The 25,172-nt window shown below is 37.0% G+C and overlaps 2 protein-coding genes across 5 annotated transcripts; one reads left to right on the plus strand and one right to left on the minus strand.

Annotated features, from left to right (window-relative positions):
- The first annotated feature begins 72 nt into the window (after positions 1–72).
- On the plus strand, positions 73–16,959 carry map4k3b (mitogen-activated protein kinase kinase kinase kinase 3b). 4 transcript variants are annotated; one of them, XM_058748803.1, is made up of 33 exons: positions 73–299; positions 3,267–3,324; positions 3,577–3,667; positions 4,388–4,452; positions 4,549–4,604; positions 4,700–4,747; positions 5,111–5,153; positions 5,239–5,311; positions 5,407–5,538; positions 5,743–5,805; positions 6,283–6,364; positions 6,463–6,579; positions 6,951–7,029; positions 7,123–7,181; positions 7,266–7,306; positions 7,944–7,982; positions 8,170–8,229; positions 9,397–9,451; positions 9,549–9,822; positions 10,629–10,699; positions 10,901–10,942; positions 11,200–11,284; positions 11,401–11,480; positions 11,766–11,826; positions 11,936–12,053; positions 12,212–12,270; positions 12,430–12,533; positions 12,610–12,781; positions 12,871–12,939; positions 13,539–13,631; positions 13,718–13,788; positions 14,032–14,087; positions 14,164–16,959. In XM_058748803.1, exons 1-33 carry the CDS (start codon positions 204–206, stop codon positions 14,249–14,251), a joined length of 2,700 nt encoding a protein of 899 aa, XP_058604786.1. In that variant the 5' UTR covers positions 73–203; the 3' UTR covers positions 14,252–16,959. The 4 variants fall into 4 exon arrangements, with proteins under 4 accessions (XP_058604786.1, XP_058604789.1, XP_058604787.1 ...); XM_058748806.1 differs by having other exon boundaries at positions 9,549–9,723; XM_058748804.1 differs by having other exon boundaries at positions 9,400–9,451.
- A 72-nt stretch (positions 16,960–17,031) lies between these two features.
- On the minus strand, positions 17,032–25,076 carry arhgef33 (Rho guanine nucleotide exchange factor (GEF) 33). The gene is made up of 15 exons (XM_058748807.1): positions 24,944–25,076; positions 24,692–24,726; positions 24,152–24,316; positions 23,424–23,521; positions 23,167–23,273; positions 22,957–23,052; positions 22,713–22,839; positions 22,244–22,376; positions 22,055–22,156; positions 21,577–21,669; positions 21,225–21,436; positions 21,089–21,154; positions 18,237–18,843; positions 17,649–17,785; positions 17,032–17,555 (listed from the first exon to the last, which is right to left on the minus strand). Exons 1-15 carry the CDS (start codon positions 24,963–24,965, stop codon positions 17,438–17,440), a joined length of 2,118 nt encoding a protein of 705 aa, XP_058604790.1. The 5' UTR covers positions 24,966–25,076; the 3' UTR covers positions 17,032–17,437.
- Positions 25,077–25,172: the final 96 nt, after the last annotated feature.

Below are 25,172 nucleotides of genomic sequence, written 5' to 3' on the forward strand. Positions count from 1 at the left end.
AATTTCTCCATCCTCAGTGCGTTTGTTGTGTTGTCTGGCAGTCGCATTGCGCATGCGCACAGGAGGCCATGTTGTTGTAGTTCGGTGGGACTGGACCGTCGTATACCTCCGTTACTGTATGTCTCTGCGATCATCACCCCCCTCCCGTTTTTGACATCGGGGACACGTAAATAAACCGGAGGGCGCAAACGGTGACTCGCACAATGAATTTAAGCCTGGATCTGTCGCGCAGAAACCCTCAGGAGGACTTTGAGTTGATCCAGAGGATCGGGAGCGGAACCTATGGGGATGTGTACAAGGTAAAGATCAACTGGGTCTCAGAACCTAGCAAGCTACCTACCTAGACTGCATATTTGGGCATTATACGCTTTTCGAATGCTCAGAATGCGCCTATGGTGTCCAAAAATGCTGTCTAGGTAGACAGCTCACTAGGGATTAAGACACAGCCACTTAACTAACCGATGTTACCAGTGTATGCGGGAGACAACAGATGTGTGTTTATGCTGGACCAGAGTGTATCTGTGTTTTGCTGCAATTTTGCCACTCGGATATGGTGTAATATCCTGAAAGGGTGTAGAGATTTTTGTTTTCATAATGCACAGGGCCTAGCAGGTCTATTTTACCAGAGAGAGCCAGTGCAGGGCTGTCAAACTCAAAGTCCTGCATCTCTTTATGTGACATAAACAAAGGCAAGAATAGACCAATATGTTGCAGAGAGGTTGTGCAGTGGCAGATGGTCACTACTGAGGGCTTCTGCAAAGTGTTTAGGATCTAAGGGGGAGGGCAGTTGCTATCATGGTCTTAAGAAACATTAAATGTGTCCTACTTCCTTTGGTGACAGGAAGTGGCTGAACTTTAAGCTGCAAGTGTGTCTGTGTGAGTGTGTTTGCCCACAACTATGTCCATCCTGTTTGTTCGTAATTGTTCCCTCTTCCTGGGGTTTTACAGTGTGCGTGGGTGAGAGTGTGTTGGGTGAATGCCATGTAATTCACACACGTTCACTCAATCAGAGCCTTAATGTAGGTGGAGAATTGAATGGGTTCATCTTGACATGTCTGAAATGTAGGACCTTAATAACTAAGCCAACAAGCAAAATATTTTTCTGCCAACTCTACTGAGAGTAGACCTGAAATTGGGCCTCAGCGCTACCCAGGGGTGTGAAAATATGATGTGGTTTCACAAATTCCCTGGCAGCGTTTGCCCAGGTTTACATTCATAGTAGTCAGTTAAAAATCTGGTAGATTCTTGCAATATAATTTTGATTGCTTTACATATGTTTCTCCTGATTAGATTTATCAATAGCTATTTTAATAAAGTAGAAACAGCCCTGAGCTTATTTATTACAGGACAGTGAAATGCCTCACTGCGATCAGAGAGGCACTGTGTGTGTGTGTGTGTGTGTGTGTGTGTGTGTGTGTGTGTGTGTGTGTGTGTGTGTGTGCGTGTGTGTGCGTGTGCATGTGAAAGTTATTTGATGTTCTCCTTGTCCTACTTTTGACAGCCATCACTGTGCTGTGAACATCAATACACACATTTCACCAGCTGCTTCTGTTCTGTATTACTTGGAATGCTGAATGGAATTCCATATAAAACTGCGAAAAAGTGTTGGAAATCTCTCTCTTTCTCTTTGTCTCTGATGACATCATCCTCACTTCTGTTTGGCAGACAGATGTCTCTCAGTTCGGTCTTATAGATGAAGCCTTTGTGAGTGTGTTTGTGCTTTAACTTGTGAGAGAACATGCAAAATAGTGTGTGTGTGTGTGTGTGTGTGTGTGTGTGTTTCTAGAAAATCCTGTAAAACGCACTACTGTTCAAAATTTTGGAGTCAGTAAGATTTTTTAAATGTTTTTTAAAAACATAAGTAAAAACTTCTATATTGTGAAATATTTTAACAATTTAAAATAACGGTTTTCTATTTTAATATATTTAAACGTATTTTATTCCTGCGATGGCAAAGATGAATTTTCAGCAGCCGTTACTCTAGTCTTCAGGGTCACATGATCCTTCAAAAATCATTTTAATATGTTGATTTGTTGCTTAATTTCTTTCTTAAGCACCAAAGTTGTTTTGCATAATATTTTTTATGTGATACATTTTTTTTCACAATGCTTTGAAGAATAGAAAATTCAAAAGAACAGCATTTATTTGAAATAAAAATAGTTTGTAACATTATATTTGTCACTTTTGCATTTAATTTAATGCATTCTTGCTCAATAAAAGCATTAATTTCTTTAATGGATAAAATGAAAATCTTACTGACATTTTATCTTACAAATGTTTTAAAATTAGTGCATGTATGTGCATATAAAAGACATAATGCTTAATTAAAAGGTGCTGTATGTTAATTTATTATTTAATATTAAAACTGATAGACGGACATATATTTCGATCAGGTGGTTTAATTTGGAAATATTTGGGCATCAGGTGATATCCGTGGCCATTTGGGCTCAAAACAGAAGTTGTTTATCTTTCTTTACTAGTCTATGGCAGACTTGCCATTGCGGTCACACTTTATTTTAATGTCCAATTCTCGCCATTAACAAAGCATTAACTACGATTTTTTTGCCTCAATAAACTCCTAATTTGCTGCTTATTAGTAGTTAGTGAGGTAGTTGTTAGATTTAGGTATTGTGTAGGATTAGGGATGTAGAATAAGGTCATGAAGAATATGTGCTTTACAAGTACTAATAAACAGCTAATATGTTAATAATAGGCATATAATAAGCAACTGTAGTTAATAGTAAGAATTGGTCCCCTATACTAAAGTCTTACTGTTATTGTATACTGAACTATTTGTGTTCTCAAATTATTTTTGAGTCAATGTTTTCTAACAATCTCATTTGCTGTCATTAAATTTTATTTTGTTTGTCAGCCACTGGCTCTGTAGATATTTGAAGCATTAGTCCACATTGGTCAACCAGTAGTTAAAATACTTCCTTCAAATACCAGCTTAATGTCCATAGACAACTGTATGTTTTATATGTGGGTTAATTCTTTTAAAAAAAAGTCTAAATAACATTCAACATTGCTTTTTGTTCTTGCAGTCAATATTAACCAACTAGTGGTTTTCATTTAGGGTGAGACTGTGTATATGTTCAAACAATGATAGATAAGGAGAACGATTTGGAAACCTGTTTGATGTCTCTCAGCTTTAATGAGTTGTTGGAGCAGATAGATCTCTTATTGTGAGTCAGATCTATATAACAAGTATAATCATGTTATTGCGCAACTTTTGGGCACACAACTCTTATGCTTTCCATTTCCAGGCTCGTAATGTCAACACTGGAGAACTGGCTGCTATCAAAGTCATCAAACTAGAGCCAGGTGAGCCTTCCTGCACACACTGTGCTGCTTAATCACCTCTAGATAGTGCCCTATCACTGTCAATCTATACTTGAATAGTTAAATATTACAACTGTGGTGTGTTCATGCATTGTAATGGTCTGACTGTGCATGCATTTTAAATACAGGCAACATGTTCACACACTTTTTAGTGCAGGATCACTTTCCATCTTTGGGTCTGTTTACACTTTACATATTTCATTACTGAATTATTTTGTCAATTGATTTTTGCAGGAGAGGACTTCGACGTGGTGCAGCAGGAGATTATTATGATGAAAGATTGTAAACACTCAAACATTGTTGCATATTTTGGCAGTTACCTCAGGTACATGTACACACATGTAGTCAAACACCAGCTCTGGCTTCATTTAATATGTTTTATACATTTTATAATCTATGGTTGGACATTTCAGCAGTTTTTTTAGCACCACATCACCGTTCAAAAGTTTGGAGTCACAGCAAAGATTTTATAATCTTACAAAAGATTTATGTTTCATCATAAATGCTGTGCTTTTGATTTTTATATTCATTAAAGAATCCTGAAAATGGATTTCCACTGAGGTATTAGGCAGTAACTGTTTTCAACATTGATAATAACAAAAAAAAAAAAAAAATGTTACTTGAGCACTAAATATTAGAAAATGATTTCTGAAGGATCATGTGACTCTGAGGACTAGAGTAATGGCTGCTGAAAATTCAGCTTTGACATCACAGAAATAAATTACATTTTAAAATATAAAATGGAAAATAGAAAGCAGTTATTTTAAATTGTAATAATAGTTCAGATGATTACTGTTTAGCTCTATTTTTGATCAAATAAATGCAGCCTTGATGAACATAAGAGACTTCTTTCAAAAATATTTCAACATCTTACTGACCCCAATCTTTTGCATATTTGATTTCTCTTTTCAACTTTGTTGATATTTTTACAACCTGTTGAAGTACATGCCACAACCCAATTTATACAAGCATTGCTTTTAAGCTGTTGTGGCCAGAATTGGTCTGATAAGACTTGATAATTGATGTCTTAATATCCCTGTTTCAGGAGAGATAAATTATGGATCAGCATGGAATACTGTGGTGGAGGCTCACTCCAGGATATTTACCATGGTAACTATTGTCACCAAAACAGGAGTTTATAATGCATTTATCATGTTGAGCTGTTCAGCAGTATCTCTCATATGCATGTATATCTATCTCTAACAGTTACTGGGCCATTGTCAGAATCCCAAATTGCGTATGTATGTCGGGAGACCCTGCAGGTATATACATACACATTTACTAATGTTTAAAAATACTGATATGTGACAGTTTCAAATGATTCAAGTGGTAATATGGGTTTTGGTGTTCGTTTCAGGGTGTTTACTATCTCCATAACAAAGGCAAGATCCACAGAGATATAAAGGTACAGACTGGACGTCAAAACACAATTAAATCTCACTTGAAGGAGGCCATTCCACACAGTGTTGACATAATTAGCACTCATGTCCCACTTGACAGATATTATGCAAAAGGTTTTTTCTGTTGTTTTTTTTTTCTTTCTGAAGTCTGACATAGATTAAGTGGGAAAATGCTATTCTTGACAACATGGAAATATCAGGAAATTTCATGACAAGTCTTTTTAAAGTTTTTTTTTTTTTTTTTTAATGAACTGTTTCAAGAATTGGTCTATAAGCAAATAGTTATCCAGCCATCGCAAATGACTAGGATTGTTTCAAAGACGTTATATTTCACAGTTGCTCACTGTGGCTCTTCTCTTGCTTTATAGGGTGCTAATATACTGTTGACGGACAATGGCTACGTTAAGCTAGGTAAGAAAACACTTTGTGTGAACACCTTGGGAGTTTGCATTTAATACGAATTCCACTCTCACACTTGCTGCCTGTCTCTCTCCAGCTGATTTTGGCGTTTCAGCTCAGATATCAGCCACTTTAGCAAAAAGAAAGTCCTTCATTGGAACTCCGTATTGGTATGTCAGTCCTCCTTTGTTTCTTGTGTGGAAGGATTGTTTTAGTAGTTTAATTCTAGTCATTGGACTGTATGAATTTCTGTCTTTCTCTGCAGGATGGCACCTGAGGTGGCAGCAGTTGAACGGAAAGGTGGATACAATCAGCTGTGTGATATTTGGGCCGTGGGCATCACAGCTATTGAATTGGCAGAGTTGGAGCCTCCAATGTTCGACTTGCACCCCATGAGGTGTGTGTCCTGTGCCTTGTACTGACTTAATGTCACTATGTTCCATCATGAGTAGTTTGTTGCTGCACATGTCAGATTCTGCTAAATGAATTAATTTTGTAAATAATACATATCACACAGGACACCTTCAGTATGTTGACACTCTAGCTTTCTCCTGCTTTTATAAATTTTTTTTTTTTGTCCGTTCTGCTGTTTCCTTCTCAGAGCACTCTTCCTAATGACCAAGAGCAGTTTCCAACCGCCTAAGCTGAAAGACAAAGTAAAGTGGTAAGTATTTCTAAATGTATATGATTTAAAGTACAGTTCATTCAAAAGTGTGGGGAAGGTAGGTAAGATTTTTGCAAATGTTTTTTAAAGAGGTCTCTTACACATACCAAGGGTGCTTTTATTTTTTTAAACATACAGTAAAAACAGTGATATTGTGATAATGATAATGTTATTGAAATTTAAAATTTTAATATATTCCTCTGATGGCAAAGCTGAAGTTTCAGCAGCCATTAATCTTTAGTGTCACATTTACTTCAGAAATTATTCTAATATGCTGATTTGGTGTTATTACTTATTCACATAATTGTTCACATTTCTAACTTCACATTTCAAAACCTCCCAATTTCAATTGTAAGGCTGTAATTATAACTGCAAATTTAGTTTTTATTTTAACTTTTTTTGTGGTAAAGAATATTTCCCGGAATATCAGTTTATGATTGAAAAACACACTCATCTGTTTTGTTTTGGCTCATGAAGGACAAATAATTTCCACCACTTTGTGAAAATGGCTTTGACCAAAAATCCCAAGAAGAGACCAACGGCTGACAGATTACTGCAGGTAAGATTCGCCCTTCCTTTAGAGAACATTTATGATTGGCTCCAGTTATCTACCATAATTCACTAATTTTTCCTTGCATCACCTCTCTCTTTTTGCAGCACCCATTCGTTACCCAACCGCTTAGCCGGACTCTTGCCATTGAGTTACTGGACAAAGCCAACAACCCTGACCACAGCACACACAGTGATGCAGAGGAGGATGACATTGACCCAGAGGTGATGTCATATAGCTGACTCTTTCTTTAGCTTTTAACCAGTGGGAAACCATGTTAGGGCTTTACACTGAAGCTCTGATCTCTAATTGGTTATTTCTCTAGATGTAGATCCTAAGAGAGGGCAGACAGTTGGCTCTGCCAGCTGCCAGGTACAAGTGTGTCCGGTTACCCAGGCTGCAGTGTGCATATGTGATTGTGTGTGTATGTGAATGCATGAGAGTTTATAATACATAACGGCAGTGGCTTGCAGTGTTGTCTTGAGGAAAGATTAGGGACTTGTAACAGATATTCAGAAAATGTATGTACTGTATGTAACTAAGCCGTTTTAGCTTTCAAGTTTAAAAACTTTACTTGTGGTCTCTGTGTTTGCAGTCTCCCGTGTCTGTTCCACATCGAATCCGCTCAACTAGCAGGAGCTCACGAGATGGAAAGACTCTGTCTGAGATTAACTGTAAGTCATGTCTCAATTAGCCTTTGACTCACAGGACTTGAAATAAGCACAAGAATTCTCAGCCTACAGAGAATGTGTTTGTCCCTCTTCTAGTTGATAAAGTGAAGTTCGACCCGCCTCTGAGAAAAGAAACCGAACCGCATCATGAGATGGTTTGTGACATTATGCCATTGATTTAATGCTATTTAGTGTGCTTGTTTGGATGACTTGTCTGACTGCCTTTTTGATTCATGTAGGATCTACCATTAGAGCCCCAAAGCATTCTGGGAAATAACAAGTGAGTGTGTGTTATGCTTTACTTGTAAGTTTATCAAAATATGGAATGAATGAATGAATAAGGAAAAGTCTTGACCTCGTTAATCAACTAGTTAGTTGATAGATGAATAGGTCATTGGTCATCTGTCTGAATCCATTCGTAGTTTAAAATTACAATTCTACTGAAGCTCCTCGTCACCTGTACCATTTCCACACTCGTTTGACTCCTAGCGCCTGGTGCTGAGGCGAGGTGGAGTACGTGTTTGAAAAGTCTCCTGTTTGATGTGGTCGTAAAGACATTTTGCGTCTAAATAAATGCAATTCTTGTCAAGAAAAAAAAAAAGAGGCCACAGTTGTGAGTGGGGTGGCCAACCCTAGCTCCGCCCCTGCGTTAACTTAAATATTTTTAATACCATTAAACTGGAAAAATGTGTGCGTGTTAACGTGTGTGTGTGTATATATATATATATATATATATCATAAACAATTTTATAAAAAAAATAAAAATAAATGAAGGTCTAAAACTAGTCAACTTCACTAATTAAATAGTTTTGTTGTTAGATGAATATTTTTATTTTAGTGTCCCAACAAATGTTTGTGTATTTTGTATATATGTGTAAAACAAGTTCTGTTCTGTCTTTTATTCATTATTTTTGTAGGAGTCTATTAAAATCTGTTGCTGAGGAGCTCAGTCAAAGGTACAGACCCTCCTACTGTCTCTTTTGATTGGTCAGCCAAACCTCTATGCAATCTAATCACTTCTGCAGTCTCATCTCCTCTGCTTGGCACTGAGAAGCTCTTACTGCTGAGTGTGTGTGTGTGTGTTCTCTGCATTCTTCTCTGGCCACTGTACCTTCTTAGCCTCACCCTCTTCATCTCTCTCAGGGGTCATGTGACACATTTAGAGGATGAGGAGGAGGATGAAGGTGAAGGTGATGATTTGCAGTAAGTGAGAGGAAGATGTAATGTGAGATGTGTATCATTCAAAAACACCTGTGATCATCCGTGACTCCCTGTCTGTTAGTGTCAACTGGATGTGAGACTGAAGGATGCGCCCGGTTTGCTTTGTAGTGTGTCTGGTTTGTAGTTGCTTGCTGCTGGTGCACAAATGCATGATTGATCGTTATTGAAATGCACATCATTATTTTTTAATTCATGTGTCCTTATAATCTTTATTCAAAAACTTTAACCTCCCCTCACCCTCGCAACAACATTATCTTCTCTAATGTGTGCTTTGGTGCGAAGGCAAGGTGATAAATCCTCCTCTACAGCAACCTTACATTTTTGCTAGTTTGATAAGCTGTTTCACTTGGATATACATCATAATAGGGGAGAAAAGATTATCACAATTTCCATTTCATGCCAACTTTAATACAATTGCGTATGCTACTACTTTTTTATAAAATCATCATAGATTTTCCCATAGATTAACTTTGAAGGAGGAACCTGGTTTATATCTAGAGAGCTTAGTATCATAGAGGCTTAGGGCTGGGCTTTTTTGATTTGGAACAGTACGCAATGCAGTTTAGAACACCCTAGAAACCACATAGCATTAGCAACCACCCAGGACACCCTAGCATTATGCTAACGATATAACGAAGTACCACTCACATTTTCTTCAGAAACTTTTAAAATATAGTCATAAACATTTTGTGTATGTTGTAGTAATTTGATCCGATATTTGTTTTGGTTTGTTTAATTGCCTGGTGATGAGCACAAGATATACAGTAAAACTTTCATTTCCAGTCAGTTTGAAGCTTTGAAGCTCAAAGTCCAAACTGAGGACAATTGCAAATTGTGTTTCTCCTACTTGGAGTTTCCTGGAACTTCAAAATATTCCCAAGCTCTGCTCTGGATTGGGTTGATTATGTGTACGTGAGCGTATTTAGCACTCAGTTTGTGTCTTGTGTCCACATGACCATTCTTGCTTACTTTCTTTACTGTTTTTAACATTGCATATGAGGTCTCTTTCTTCATCTGATTGTATCCCTGTTTGTGTTTCCACCTTTCAAAGAAACTGTTGATGGTCCTTGCATCCTGGTTTTGTGTTACCACATCATGATTAGCAATAATATAAATCATTACAATGATTTTGTGTGTCTGTGTCTACAGCAGTAACTCCACTTCAACCATGAGGCCTAAAGTGCCACCTCCTCTGCCGCCCAAGGTAAAACTTACACACACTTTTCCTATGCAAAACATGCCTTCTGACATAATGTGTAACTTGCACTCACATCTCTCTTTTTCCCTTAATCACTTCCTAGCCGAAGCTTCTGTCTCCTGGTCAGAACAGTACCGCCTCAGAGGACAATACCGGAGAAGGGACCATTAAACGTTCCCCAGCTTCTGCAAGCTCCACCCCTCCTGTTCGGCCTGCTTCCTGTGTGCCCCCCAGACCGCCACCTCCTCGCCTGCCTCCACACAGGCGTAGTAGTCTAGGTAACAAACCATCTGAGCACGATCAGACAGAGCCAGCAGGGGATGATGGGATTTATAGGTTCTGGGAATGGCTTCATGCTGAACAACAGGAAGAACAAAGTAAGCTAAGCACCGCCCACTTGAGCGTGCTCTCCTGTGATTGGTAGAAAGCCCCGCAAGTCTTCCTCTGTTCCTTGTGCTTTGAATATTATTGGCATTAGTTCAATCACACAACACAGGTAGCTTTAGCTTTATTATAGGATAGCTGAGAGCTTTGTAGATGGGTCTGTGTGATGTAGTAGTTATATTGTGTTGTTTGACAACCCAGTTCACATAATATTTTATGCAAATAAGGTAACAATCGTGCCCCAAAATGTAGCGCAGAATACACACAGCACAGCATAAGTCTTTTTCACTGCCTAGTTATAGAGAATGTAGCAGACTACCTTAATCTGACATACATGAGTTGGTGGTTTTATACACCAAGCTGGTGTTCAGCTGGTCTCCCAGGCTAAAAAGTTGTCAAAACCATATGTGACCAGGCTGGAAGACCAGCCAACCAACTCTGAGTGGGGTAGTATTGCAAAATGGTATTTATTATCATCTATTTTATTTATTATCATAAACATGTGCATAGTGTTTTTTTAGCAAATGAATTAGAAGTCCTGCAACTTCTAGACCCCTGAATTACTAGGTTACTTAATTACCTCAATAACAGCTGCATTAATTAAAAAAAATGCACAAATTCTATGTACTGCTTGCTTTCTGCAGGTAGTATTAGTGCAAACATAATCAGGCAAATAGCCTGATATTTAAAAAAACAAATAGGGCCATCTATAAATAACCTAATTTACATAGGTGTGTCTTTGTTTTTGTGGTTTCAGTTTTCAAAGAACAGATGATATAATGTGAGTGTTTATATGCAGGTAATGGAGTTTCTGTCCAGGAGAATGGAGAGAAAGAAAAACTGGCCTCCCTTCCCTCACCTAATCTAACGGTATGGTTATTAGGGTTGTTCTAAGCTCTAAAATGTAATTATTAAACATTGTTAAACATGTCTGTGCTACGGACAGAAGGAGATGCAGTAGATGTGAAATATTTTGTCTGAGTAATCTGACTTTACAATTATTGCCCTGTGATTAGGAAGAGAAAACAAAAATAGTTTGATTGCAGAGTTGATATTTTTGTCTTTTTGTAGCTTCCATTCAGTAATGGCCTCCCACCGACCCCTAAAGTACATGTGAGTTTTCTCTTTATCTCTCCATCTTTCACAATTTTTCCTTCTTTTTCTCTTTCATACACACAAACATTGAAAGATGTGTCAGCACACCTGGATTAACACAAATGTCGTAGCAACTAAAGTTGGACCATTCAAACTCAGCTCTGCTGTCACAATGTTGTCCTTCTGATTGATTGATTATCCGATCTGCTTGATTGGATCGTGGTGATCGCATGTTAATGCCAAGTGTAAACGCAGCCTTTGTTTCTGCTTTGCAGATGGGAGCTTGTTTCTCTAAAGTGTTTAACGGCTGTCCCCTAAAGATTCACTGTGCCTGTTCCTGGATAAACCCAAACACCAGGGGTAACAAACAGTTCATGTAGAGCTCATGCATTCTCAAATCAAATGTTCCTAAATGACATAATTATAATAATTATGTTTTTTCAGCTTTATGAACTTCCCTTATGACTCTTTTTCAGATCAGTATCTGATTTTTGGTGCAGAGGAAGGAATTTACACCCTCAATCTGAATGAAATCCATGAGAGCACAATGGAACAGGTCAAGACCTTTTTATTATGGCTTTCTTTTGGCGTTGAAGTTCAAAATTAAGACTAATTTAAGCAGGCTTGGCAATATAGATATGAAAAATCATATAACCGTATTTTTTCAGCATTTCAAAATGCTAAAAATAGAAGAATGTCATCCATATTTATAATATGGATAATAAAAATTATAAATTGATTTTATATATGTTATCAATAATTATGTATTTGCTCTGAAAGGAAATGAATCAGATGATCATTTGAATTTTATTGATCTTTTATTTCATTGAATCACATACAGCTGGTTCCACGGAGGTGCACATGGGTGTATGTAATGAACAACTGGCTGCTTTCAATATCAGGTGGGATAAAACCAATAAGGAAAAGATTTACCATGCATTTTAAGTACATTTTAATGTTTTAGCTTTACCATAATGCAATTCTATGCACATATACGGGTGTTTTCCACAGGTAAAGCATCTCAGCTGTACTCTTACAACCTGACGATGCTTTTTGAGCAAGCTCGACAAATGCAAAAGTTACCTGTTGCCATACCAACACACAAACTTCCGGACAAAATCATCCCACGGTATGATTCAGACTAATCTTTTTACTTTTTAAAATTTTTGTGTAGCTGTTTAGTCCGTTGTCATTTGTAATTTCAAATATATATTTTTTTTTACTGTCAATCATATTAAATCATTTCATTTGCATTTTAGTGCTGTCATGTTAATGCCTTTCTTTCAGGAAGTTTACTGTGTCCAATAAAATACCAGATACGAGGGGTTGTCAGAAATGTTGTGTAGGTCAGTACAAATGCACTCGCGTGCTTTTGATATTCTTATGTTTTGTGTTGAAATGTCTACCAAATTGTATAGTTCTTAGGATTTGCACGTAAAATAATACATTGTTTTTATTATAAATGCAGTCAAACATGAAACATGCTTCTGTATGTGTATGTATAGTGCGAAACCCATACTCCGGCCACAAGTACTTATGTGGAGCTTTCCAGTCCAGCGTAATGCTGTTTGAATGGGTGGAAGCCATGCAGCGCTTCATGCTGATAAAGGTAAGTAATAGCATAGAGAAATCACAAAGTGCATCCATGCAGAAGACTACAATCTTGTGTATTTGTGTCTGTCCAGAGCATAGACCTCACCCTGCCGTGTCCATTAGAAGTCTTTGAGATGTTGGTGGTTCCTGAGCAGCATTATCCACTGGTTTGTGTGGCAGTCAGTAAAGGAAGCCATCCTGATCAGGTGGTCACGTTTGGCACTGTTGATCCCAATGCCGCCAACCCGGCGTTCACAGAGCCCGGTCAGCATCAGAGTTTCACTGTGTCTCAATTTAAAAAGGGTGTTGCTTACGGGACTTGTATGAACTCTTGTTGTGTTGTGTGTTTCCAGAAACACCTCAAACATGTGTCATTCATGTGACTCAACTGGAGAGAGATACCGTCCTAGTGTGTCTAGATCGTAAGTCATTTATTTTTATTATAATAAATCATATACTAATATGATTGATATGTTTATATTTAATATAATACTCTGCTAATATTAAATATTAGAACAGTTTAAATAATAATAATATTAACTTTTGATATTATGTACACTGTAAAAAGTGATACTTCTTCTAAATATATATAATGTACATAAATACATACATATTACAAAAAGTTAAATTATATAAATTACATTTTTATTATCATTATTGTTAATAAGAATAAACAAATAATGCATGTAATCCAAATGAATTGTACTTAATATTCTGTCGCCATTTTATAAAACCAGTAAAACACTCAAAGCTGTGCATTACAGTGATTTTTGCCACAGTTATAGCTGTTTTTAGCTACGGTATGATAAAATCACATGTACATTATAAAGCTATAATAGTTTCCTGATAAAGCTATAATAGTTTCTGAATTCACACAGGATCTTTTTCTGTTGGTATTTGTCAATACTTGCAGCGCAGATTCACGTTCAAACAAGCATCTGCACAGGCTCTTGCATTTTCTTTATCCAGCAGTTCCAGCTCTAGGAAGCCATTACTCATAATTTCTTTCTGTATTTTGCAGGGTGTATAAAGTTGGTGAATTTACAAGGCAGGTTAAAATCCAACAGAAAGCTGTCAACTGAACTCACCTTTAACTTCCAGATTGAGGCAATAGGTAAGAACTAAATTAATACAAGACTGAGGTGGGGATTTCATTGTGTGCTTTGATTTAATAATAATAATGTAATTGTCTTTTTCAAGTGTGTCTGCAGGACAGTGTTTTGGCGTTCTGGAAGCATGGAATGCAGGGAAGAAGCTTTAAAAACAGTGAGGTGTGTGGTGTGCCTTTGGTTTTCTAAATTCAACTAGTTTTGCTTTAGGAACCAGGTGATCAAAATAGCTTATCATGCAAAAGTGAATTTTGATGGTTTAATGCTTCCATCGTGACGTACCACTGATCAAGATTATACATTCATAGCTCATAACATAGCTTTACAGTGCGGTCACATTAGCCAAATTTTGTGGGCAAAACAAAGTCCAAGTCCATTGTCAACAACTGATGTTCTCTGCTTTAGATTACTCAGGAGATCTCTGATAACTCGCGAATCTACAGGCTGCTGGGTGCGGACAGGTGAGAGCTCACCAGAACACACACTGTACCTCCATGGTCAGCACTGTTCTTACAAACATTTTTCTCTCTTTCTCAGAGTGGTGGTGTTGGAAAGCAAACCGACGGAAGACCCTACAGCTCAAAGTAATCTGTACATCCTCGCGGGCCACGAGAACAGCTACTGACAACACACTGCCTTAACACACACTACATAATGCACGTTACCATGTATATGTTCCTGAGACTTATACACCTCATTTTCATTTATGAAGCTACTGAACAAAACACTACAGATTTTAATACCAGCCCCTGGTACCTCGTATCGATATAAATTCGATACTTCAGTACAAGCAGATGTAGGTAGACCGTTTAATATGCGTGTTAGATTCGCATAGCATGTAACGGCAAATCGAGTAATTTAAATTAATTTCCAGTTAATACATTTTATCTTTTGGTATCATACAGGTTTCACTTTTTTTTTTTGTACTGCAAATCTGCGTGAACTTAGTATAGATGTCAGAGACCTTGATACACAACCATCAGTTCTGTGCAACTGAGATAACTAATGTGAAAACACAACAGTCTAGTACAAAAGTTGTCTAAAAGAGGACACAAATAATATGGCTTCTTATATCTGGCATGATATGCAGGTGTTTCACCATCTTGTTAGCTTTGTAGCTTTCAGTACTGCCCTGTAAACAGCTCCTCTCTGTCATGCTAATAACAGTTCACACAGAACGCATTCTTGCATTTAAAAATAGAAGAACACAAGAATGTGTTTACATAGAAAAACAATTAGTAGAATGGAACGCGAAAACATGCTCTGTGTAAACCAACTTAAGTCTAACAAACTCAGCTGTATTTTCTTATGCTTCTCTTTCTCTACATTTTCCTCTTTTGGTGTCCGCTTTTATCATAAGGGTACAGTCGTATTAGTAAAATTTCTATGAAATTTTGCGGGTAAAAAAAAGTCCATTGTCATTTGTAGATACATGAAGCACTTTCATCAGTTACTTTCAAACCAAGCAATTTTCTGTTGGTCAGGGCAGCAAATTAATGTGACTAATTTTAACCTGATGTGAAATCTTTGTGCGAAAATCTTTCACCCTAATGAGAAATTTGCTAAATAACTGTTAATGTTACTGCACTTTAAGGCTTCAGTAAGTTTTATGTCTCATTAGATCCATATTTCCTTATTAACAGCACAATAACAGACCTTAGTGTAGATGTTTCCGTTGTTTTGTAAATTATGAATGTTAATGATCTTATAGGCCATTCACACAGAATGCATTTTTGCATTTAAAAAATGTGCGACCCAGGGCAGTGGAATGGGACAAAAATGCAAGGTCTAGAGACACATTTAAAAAACCAAAAATCAACCACCTTGCAACTTGAGAACCCCATTTTTAGAACTGCATGTCATTTGCAAGACACTACGAGAGGTGCAGGAGAAAAAGCAGCGCAGAGAAATACAAAAACATGTTCTCTGTGAACAGAAAAAAAATCCTGCAGTGAAGCTAAATCATTTTGCTTATTAGTTGCAAAATACAAAAGTAATTTTGTTGGATTGTTTAAATATACACTAGGGGGCGCCATGACATTATCATGACATTATTCTGCAACTCATGTTACTCAAACTGAGGTAAAGTCCTGAAGGATTTTTAGTTACCACATCCAGTGGATTAAGCATTGAATGATGAAATTAATAACAGCCAAAATAAATATTTTCATAAAATTATAATCATTCATGAATAATGCGAATTCATTGATGTAGTAGTGATATCCTTAACTCCTCCTTTTCAATATTAAAAAAAGTACTGTGGCTGCATCATGGTATAGTGGTGTCAGATGGCAATACCATATATATATCATGGTTCTGAATGATTACCTTAGTCACATACCATGGTATTTACACGGTACTCAAAGTGCTTCAAACAATACCATGGTATTTCCGTAGTAGTGCAGTGTCCAAGAAATCATGAAAATACCACAAGAAGACTGGTTGTGCTGCCCGATACTGTAACAACATCTTGAGCCACTTAATGGGAAAGGAGTGATTTTTTTAGAGTTTTTATATTTCATTATTTATGCAGAAAGGCCAAGTGTCATGTTTTAGTTCATTACAAAGCACTGTTATTGAAGGTTTGCACAATACGTTTGCTCACGTGTGCTTTTCTCTGCGTGCTGTGTGTGTGTTAATGGACGAGTGCGCACTTACAGGCTGTGATGTCAATAGTAAGAGTTTAACAGATAAAGAAATACTATTTATCAGGCTCACTGAAAACCGAATAGAGATAACATAACGTCTAAAGAATGCAGTATGTGTAAATATGAGAAGTCAGAAAAAGCGCTCTTTCTAGAATGTAGCTGTCTGTGAAACTTTCTAGCATTTTCATCAGTTCCAATCACATATCTGAATACTAACTGTTCTTTTTGTGTCAAAATAGCAAAATCATGTTTCGTTTAGAAGAATGCGCAAATTTAGCATGTCGTGTCTACCTCTAACATGCATTTAAAAACTCGCCATTTAAACCCTACTGCAAATAAAGTATCTCCCTAGCAGCATTTTTAAACCCTGGGCTTGTCACATGATCTATGATCTGGATTTTTGTCAAGACCCAAATGAAACGGTGTCTGAGCCTAATCTCCAGTAACATTTACTCTATGTTTGAAAGTGTCATAATTGTGTTATTGGATGCTTTGAGTACAGAGCGTGTGTCAAACTACTCCATGTTCACTACAGCAGCGTTTTCTTGTGTGATGTGATGCACATGTCTTGTATATAGTGTAAAATAATTTGAGTTTTACAGACTGTATAAAGCCAATATTTTGTTTCAAATGTGAAACTCTTTTATGAGATTTAACACATTAAACCAAGGTGGAAAAAAAATCAGATACATCTGAATGGTGTTATTTTTGTCATATATACACACATTTATAAACAAAAATAAATGTTACCTTAAAATAAGATTTGCTTTATTATTGCTTTATTATTTTAATTGTTACCATTTACATTTGCATTCAAATATATTTACATTTTTATTTTTATTTGTAAAGTATACAGCATGTATTTCATTAACATTATACATTTGATCAGATGTAGTTTTGCATCCTGTCAGAGCGGCCCAGCATAAACTGAACAAAAGATGGATAAGTGTGCTTGTTTGTTTATATGTGTAAGTATATATTTGCATAAATAATGCAAGAACCAAAGGTTCTCAAAATTCCGCCCAAAATTATATGACAAATTAATTTATCATGCAAAATGTTTGAAAGCATGAAACCCTCGACATTCAAGAGATATTTAGAGAGGAAACACTGAAGACCAAGCATTCGTGCATTCCCTGAAGCAAAACCAGTTGAGAACCACTTTAAACAGCAGTTCCTCTGTCAATGTCTGCTGTGTGAGGGGCTTTGATGGACTCTAGCTCTCCGCTGCTTTGACACTCGGCTTTCACTGTTGTCTTCTCCTTTCCGTCACCACTAGATCTGACACACACACACACACACAAAGTATCATGGCTTTAAACTTGAGGACATTTTGTATGTGCAAAGTAGCCGTGTCTCCTCTTATTAACTCACTTCTTCTTAAAGAGCTTTTTGAAGGAGTTCCTAAATCCTTTTCCTTCTTTCCTACTGCGTTCACTCAAGGGGGTGTGGTCATAATCGTCAGACACACCCCTCAATTTGAGCTCCTCCCACACCAGGCTTCTAGGATCCTGAGGAACAAGCACAATGAGCTTTCACAGACATTCACAATTAAAAAAAGGCATACTAAAACAATTAGCTTTTAATTTTCAACTTTTAGGGACAATTCTATTGTTTTGTGGGCGATTGCAAGAGTGTTGCTATGCAATTGTTTTGTGTTTTCTAGGGTGTTGTGGATAGTTGCCAGGGCTATGCAATACTATGTTTGTAAAGGGGAGTGGAAAATTTCTGGTAAATGTTTAGAAACCTTCCAAAAACTTTCAGAATTTTCCAAGAGTTTCCAAATAATCTTTCCAAAAGGATTAAATTTTTCAAAATTCTGCAGTGTTTCCAGAAATTTACTGGAATTTAAATTTTCTGCCTCTTTGCAACCCAATGCAATGCATTTGCTAAGGTGCTAATAACCACTAATAATCTTGTTTATATACATGTGTGTGTATGCAAATGTGCATGAGTGCGTACCTTTTGATGTATTAGTCGTGGCTGCTCCTCTGTGTCAGTGTGTGTCTCATATCTGTGCTTTGGACTGCTGGGTCTCAGTCTTGATTTGCCGCTTGACTGGCGCTCCAGCCTCGGGTGGGCAGAAGTTTTCGTCTGGTGGGCTTGGCTATCAATACTGTCTATCTGCAGGCCGTTCAGTGATTTGCTCTTTCTCTGCACTGCCTGTAGAGGGCGTGGTCTTACAATATCTGCTGAGTCAGGTGACACACAGGCTCTGTTGGACCTATAAACCACACCCCCAGCGCTTCGCCCCCTACTGTGGGACTGTCGAGGTGGACTATGAGAAGGACTACAACGCACAAAGGCAATATCAATGCTGGAGTCAGAGGAATGAGATGGGCTTGAGCAGCGAGAGCCTCCGGCTCCGTAGGGAAAGAGCGCACCCAGAGCATCAGAGAGGACAGATCCCGTTCCCTCCGTCTCTGGAATGCTGTGCAGAGGAACTGAGATGGCTTTATGGCGAGAGTCAGAATCGGACAGGAAGGAGACAGGAGACGGGATTTCTGGGTCATAGTGATACGGTGCCGCTTCATAGTCAGGGTAGCGTTTGTTATGTCGAGAGGGATCACTTAAAATAAAAAAAGACACAGAAAATATACAGGTGCATCTCAATAAATTAGAATGTCGTGAAAAAGTTCATTTTTTCTTGTAAGTTATTTCAAAAAGTGAAACTTTCATATATTTTAGATTCATTGCATGTAAAGTAAAACATTTCAAAAGTTTTTTTTGTTTTAATTTTGATGATTAGAGCTTACAGCTCAAAGTCAAAAATCAGTATCTCAAAATATTAGAATATTTACATTTGAGTTTCAATTAATGACCATCCCTACAGTATAAGTTCCGGGTATCTCTTGTTCTTTGAAACCACAATAATGGAGAAGACTGCTGACTAGGCAATGATCCAGAAGATGATCACTGACACCCTCCACAAAGAGGGTAAGTCACAGAAGGTCATTACTGAAAGGTGTGGCTGTTTACAGAGTGCTGTATCAAAGCATATTAAATGCAAAGTTGACTGGAAGGAAGAATTTGTGTAGGAAAAGGTGCACAAGCAACAGGGATGACTGCAAGCTTGAGAATACTGTCAAGCAAAGCTGATTCAAACACTTGTGAGAGCTTCACAAGGAGAGAACTGAAGCTGGAGTCAGTGCATCAAGAGTCACCACGCTCAGACATCTTCAGGAAAAGGGCTACCAAGCCACTTCTGAACCAGAGACAACGTCAGAAGCGTCTTACCTGGGCTGTGGAGAAAAAGAACTGGACTGTTGCTCAGTGGTCCAAAGTCCTCTTTTCAGATCAAAGTAAATTTTGCATTTCATTTGGAAATCAAGGTCCCAGAGTCTGGAGGAAGAGTGGAGAGGCACAGAATCCATGTTGCTTGAAGTCCAGTGTGAAGTTTCCACAGTCAGTGATGATTTGGGCTGCCATGTCATCTGCTGGTGTTGGTCCACTGTGTTTTCTGAAGTCCACAGTCAACGCAGCCATCTACCAGGAAATTTAGAGCACTTCATGCTTCCTTCTGCTGACCAGCTTTATGGAGATGCTGATTTCATTTTCCAGCAGGACTTGGCACCTGCCCACACTGCCAAAGGTACCAAAAGCTGATTCCAAATGACCATGGTGTTACTGTGCTTGATTGGTCAGCAAACTCGCCTGACCTGATTGTCAAGAGGAAGATGAGAGACACCAGACCCAACAATGCAAATGTGCTGAAGGCTGCTATGCAACCTGTGCTTCCACACCACCTCAGCAGTGCCACAAACTGATAACCTCCATGCCATGCCAAATTGAGGCAGTAATTAAAGCAAAAGGAGCCCCTACCAAGTATTAAGTACATATACAGTAAATGAACATACTTTCCAGAAGGCCAACAATTCACTAAAAATGTTTTTTTATTGGTTTTATGAAGTATTCTAATTTGTTGAGGTTTTTGTTAAATGTGAGCCTAAATCATCACAATTAAAAGAACCAAAGACTTCAACTACTTCAGTCTGTGTGCACTGAATTTATTTAATACACGAGTTTCACAATTTGAGTTGAATTACTGAAATAAATGAACTTTTCCACGACATTCTAATTTATTGAGATGCACCTGTATAAGGGTATTTCTTCAATTCTGGGCACTTTTTAATGTTTTTGGAAGAGACATTAAAGTCTCTTATGCTTACCCAGGCTGTATTTATTTGATCAATTTAGAATAACTGTTTCCAATTTTAAATATATTTTAAAATGTAATTTATTCCTGTGATGGCAAAATTGAATTTTCAGCAGCCATTACTCTAGTCTTCAGTGTCACATGATACTTCAGAAATCATTCTAATATGTTGATTAATTTTTTTCTGGAAACTCTTAATACATTTTCAAAATACTTTGATGAATAGAAAGTTCAAAAGAATAGCATTTATTTGAAATTGTAATCACTTGTAACATTAAATAAATGTATTTAGTGTCTAATTAATGCATCCTTGCTGAATAAATGCTTATTTTTTTTGCATGGTGGTGTCACTGGTGTGTATCTCAAATTTAATCTCAAACACACTATTCATTAAATAGACTATTTAGTAGGAAATTTGTCAGTGTATTGGAAATAACACCACAAATGTGGAACATGCGATAAATATGATTTTTTTTTTAAACTTATGCAAGTAATATTTTTATTATGGATGACTGGGGAAAGGGTAAAAAGTAAAATCCATAAAGGGCATAATGAAGGCATGGTTGAAATTACATAGTAGTGCCTGAAGTAGAAACACCCATAAATTCACAGAGAGCTCATTTTGTGATATATTTGGTTGGTGTATCTATCTACTCACTTTTGTGCGCTGATGTTGCTGTAATTTTTCTCATAGTCGACTTTATACAGCTGTCTCACTGTAGACCTGACATTAAAAACAAGAGCCAGTAAATCTTACAACACAGAAACACACACATTTGTTCATTTGAACTTACCTGCTAAGCTCTTTTCGGGTGTGTGAGGGCCGCTCCTGCTGGTGTGTGCACAGGTTGTGTGTGTGTTCTCGTAGGGCATGACTGTGTGTGAGGAGCTCCTGGTTTTGCTGTAGCAGATGGCTATACTGGTTCATGAAATATCGGAGTTGTTGCACAGACACCAGTAACAAATAATAGTCTGGATGCTCTGACTCCGTCTGCTGTAGAAGACTCTGTAAAACACAGCAACATACAAACGGATACTTATATGCATTTTCTTTCATGTAGCAATGCTTGACCAAGGTGATACCATCACAAGTATCAACCATGCCTAAAATGGTGTTAGTATGACAATAAAGATGTGTTTGACTACCTGGAGGAGCGTATGGTATTCTGGTATACGTTGGACAGGTTGTAGAAGCAGAGAATGCAGAGACGGACGTGTCTCATCCCCTGGGATGTCACTCTGGATTCGAACACACAACCAATCAGAAAGCCATTATGTGGATTAATCTCAATTTATGCCAGGTAACCTAAATTGTGTTTTAATTGACAACTAAATTATCTGAGAAAAAAAAAGAAAGATCAAAAATATGACTGAAATATGAAAAATATTATATTCTATTGTTATATATTGTGATAATATTTAAAATAAATACAAACATTAAATTAATATTAATATTATGAATATTAAATAGAAATGTCATTCATAGAAACATAATGTACCATGTTTTTGTCACTTTCTCTGGCATAACAATACTGTATCTATATGCCTCAAATATAAGCATTTAAAAAAATACTTAAGTGTTTTTAATCTTGTACATATTAAATATAAATGTGTGTATGTATACCTCCAGTAAGCTGGCTGATTTTGAAGAGGAGAACAGACTAACAACTGTCAAACATTCTGGCAGGTCCCGTAGGTACGATACATAATGATCCAGAAAATCACTCTGCAAAACACATTTGAGATTATATAGTTCACTTTAGGACATGGTAGGAAGGTAAATTTTGCTCATTTTTGCTCTATAATATTTTACTTCTTTGCTAGTGAGCCTTAGAAATACATCTCCCATGATTCCTTGCCAGTGGCTCTTAAGAACTCTCTCCTGGAGAAGGTGAAGGAGTTCCAGATGCTGCTGAATCAAGAAGCGTAGAGAGGGAGGGAAAGGCCTGAGAGTAAGAAAAGAGAATATAAACAAACAGCATCACATGCCTCAAAAACTGTTTTACATTACATTTCTTTCATCATTTCTTTCATCAAATGTGTAATTAGTGTAATTACTAAAATCAACAAGACATGAGGGAAGGCAATAGTAATGAAATCTGCTTTATATTATGTCTGTTCCACAGCAGCCTTTTACAATTCACAGTCTCTGTTTAGCACTGAATTTGTGACAGGGAGGATTGAATTAATAATGTCTGTTGTTAATAATCTGCACTGTTGTAGGGGCCAATTTTTTAACAACACGATGACCCTACGTAAGTGTGAAAGTGATCCATAGTTACCGTTTGTCTTTGAGGTTAACATTTTCCGAGCCATTAAAACTGATGTTGGCCTTTAACAGGAGTGAGAGATAAGACACATACGCTCTCTCAGACTCCAACAGCTCCAGTGCTGCAGTCTGCCTCTGAACTGAAAAAAGCATGATTTTAAGCATGGTTTGTTCATTTTTCAGTTCTTTTCACTTAAATTATGACAAATGAAAAATAAAAGCATCTCCACTGCTATTTTGCTGTATATCACACTCACTTATAGTTGAGTTGTTTTGTTCTTTCAGATCTCGACTGTTTTTTCTCTCCCTCCACAATGGAGACTTCTTTTGAGTGTCAAGCTCAGGATAGGAGTCTAACCGCAAACACACCACCTATTGTCATTTTATACACTATCACACTATCATTTCTACACTTGCATTTATAGTACAAAATATAATTTTATCCATCTCTAAATTGTAATACTCACTCTGATTGGCTGACAGGCTGCTTATGTAATGCTGAATGAGACTGAGTTCTGTTTGGCTGTTTAGAGAGGCGTGGCCATCCACTGATCCCTCCCCCCTTGAGCCTTTCCTATCAATAATACCACAAGTTTCTATATATTGAATTTTAAAAGAAGTTACATGCAGACTGAAACCCAAGTGTGTTAAATTGCATCTAATGTTTAATACACTATACCATAAATTGTTAAATAAATAAAATTTAGTAGCCACAGCGTATCACCTGTGTTGTGTGCTCTGCATGAGGTCCAGGTCCCTCTGCAGGTCTTTTTGGTTACTCCTAACCTCAGAAAGCTGCGTTAGAGCTGTGCTTATGTCTTCCTGCACACGCATACACAATAAAAAAAAAGGAAAATACACAATGTCATCAAAATATAAGCAACATTTTTTTTTAAATTATGCATGAAAAAAAAAATTAGATTGCAATATTATATTTTAATAAATATATATTATATATTTTATATATATATATAAATTTAATCTATATGTAATATACACTACATTTCAATAGTTTGGGGTTGATAAGATGTTTTTATTGTTTTTGAAATAGGTTTCTTATGTTCACCAATGCTGCATTTATTTGACAGTAAAAACAGTGATACTGTGAAATATTGTTGCAATTAAAAATAACTGTTCCCTATTTTAATATATTTTAAAATGTAATTTATTGCCCTGATGACGTCGCTGAATTTTCAGAAGCCATTCCTCCAGTCTCCAGTGTCACATGATCCTTCAGAAATTATTCTGATTTGGTGCTCAAGAAATATTTCACATTATTATCAATGTTGAAAACAGTTGTGGAAACTGTGATCTTTTTTCATAATTCTTTGATTTTTCATGATTTCTGATTAGTTTAATGCATCCTGAGAATTTTTTTTTACACTGACCCCAGACTATTAAACAATTGTGTATGTTATTTAAATTATATTGCTATTACATAACTTTTCGAACCTGTAATGTGTTAAGTGTGTTTCTGAGAGACAGGATCTTTTCATTAGTTTCTTGTTGACAGGTGGAGACTTTCTCCTCCAGTCGGCTGTAGGTTTTCCGTAGGGTGGCAAAGTCTTCCACCACACTTCCAACTCCTGATTTTAGCTCCGCCCACATTGCCTGCAACTAAAGCAACAAGTCAGAGGTCACCAATACTCAATAAAAGACAAACCCAGACAGAGAGATGAAGGTTAAACAGGAGGACCAGAGCTTCAGATCAGTCTCAATAGCATTAGGGAGGGTCAAGCTAAATGTGGCCTGAGTTCTGTCACACTCTTCCTATTAGCAATTCATTGTCTTAATGACTTTTATTTTCTTAACAGCAGTAATCTGTGCGGGTGTGTGTGATTAGAATTAGAGATTAATGAAACAGTGCACTTAAAACAGAAAACCTATTTTGTCGCAAACACACACACACACAAACACAAACAAAAGCATACAAAATCATGAGAAAGCTATCACAAACTGGAAGTGAGTAAGAGGGAGGACAATTTAGATTACCTGAAGGTCTATGGCATCTATGTCATTACTTGTACCTGCAAAAACATACAAAAACATAATTTCATGCAGACACACAGACTTTATCACACAAAAGTTGACGGAAACATGCACCTAAAAGAAAGAAAACTGTCCAAAAGTCATCCATTGAACTCTTCATTTAAAGTAAACTTCACTGTTAATGACCAATTAATCATATAAATAAAAAAGCATTACAGAAGATCTAAGAATTTCTCAAAATCAAAGATGGTTTACCCTCTATTTTGCCATTCTCCATGATCTGATGGTCTTCAAGGTCCAAATCCAGAACTGTCGTTTCAGATCCTCTGTGGTTTGGATCCTTTCTATTAGAGTTTCTTTGCTCAAAAGGATTAATTTTACAAGCCAATGAAATGTCACTCTTCTATGTTTTGAATGGTTAGAAATGACAGGGGAGCTCTCTGATTCTGTGACTTTGTCTTTCTCTCTCTCTCTCATCTGTCCC

This window comes from Onychostoma macrolepis, chromosome 17 (assembly GCF_012432095.1).
Source record: "Onychostoma macrolepis isolate SWU-2019 chromosome 17, ASM1243209v1, whole genome shotgun sequence".
Classification (NCBI taxonomy): Eukaryota; Metazoa; Chordata; class Actinopteri; order Cypriniformes; family Cyprinidae; genus Onychostoma; species Onychostoma macrolepis.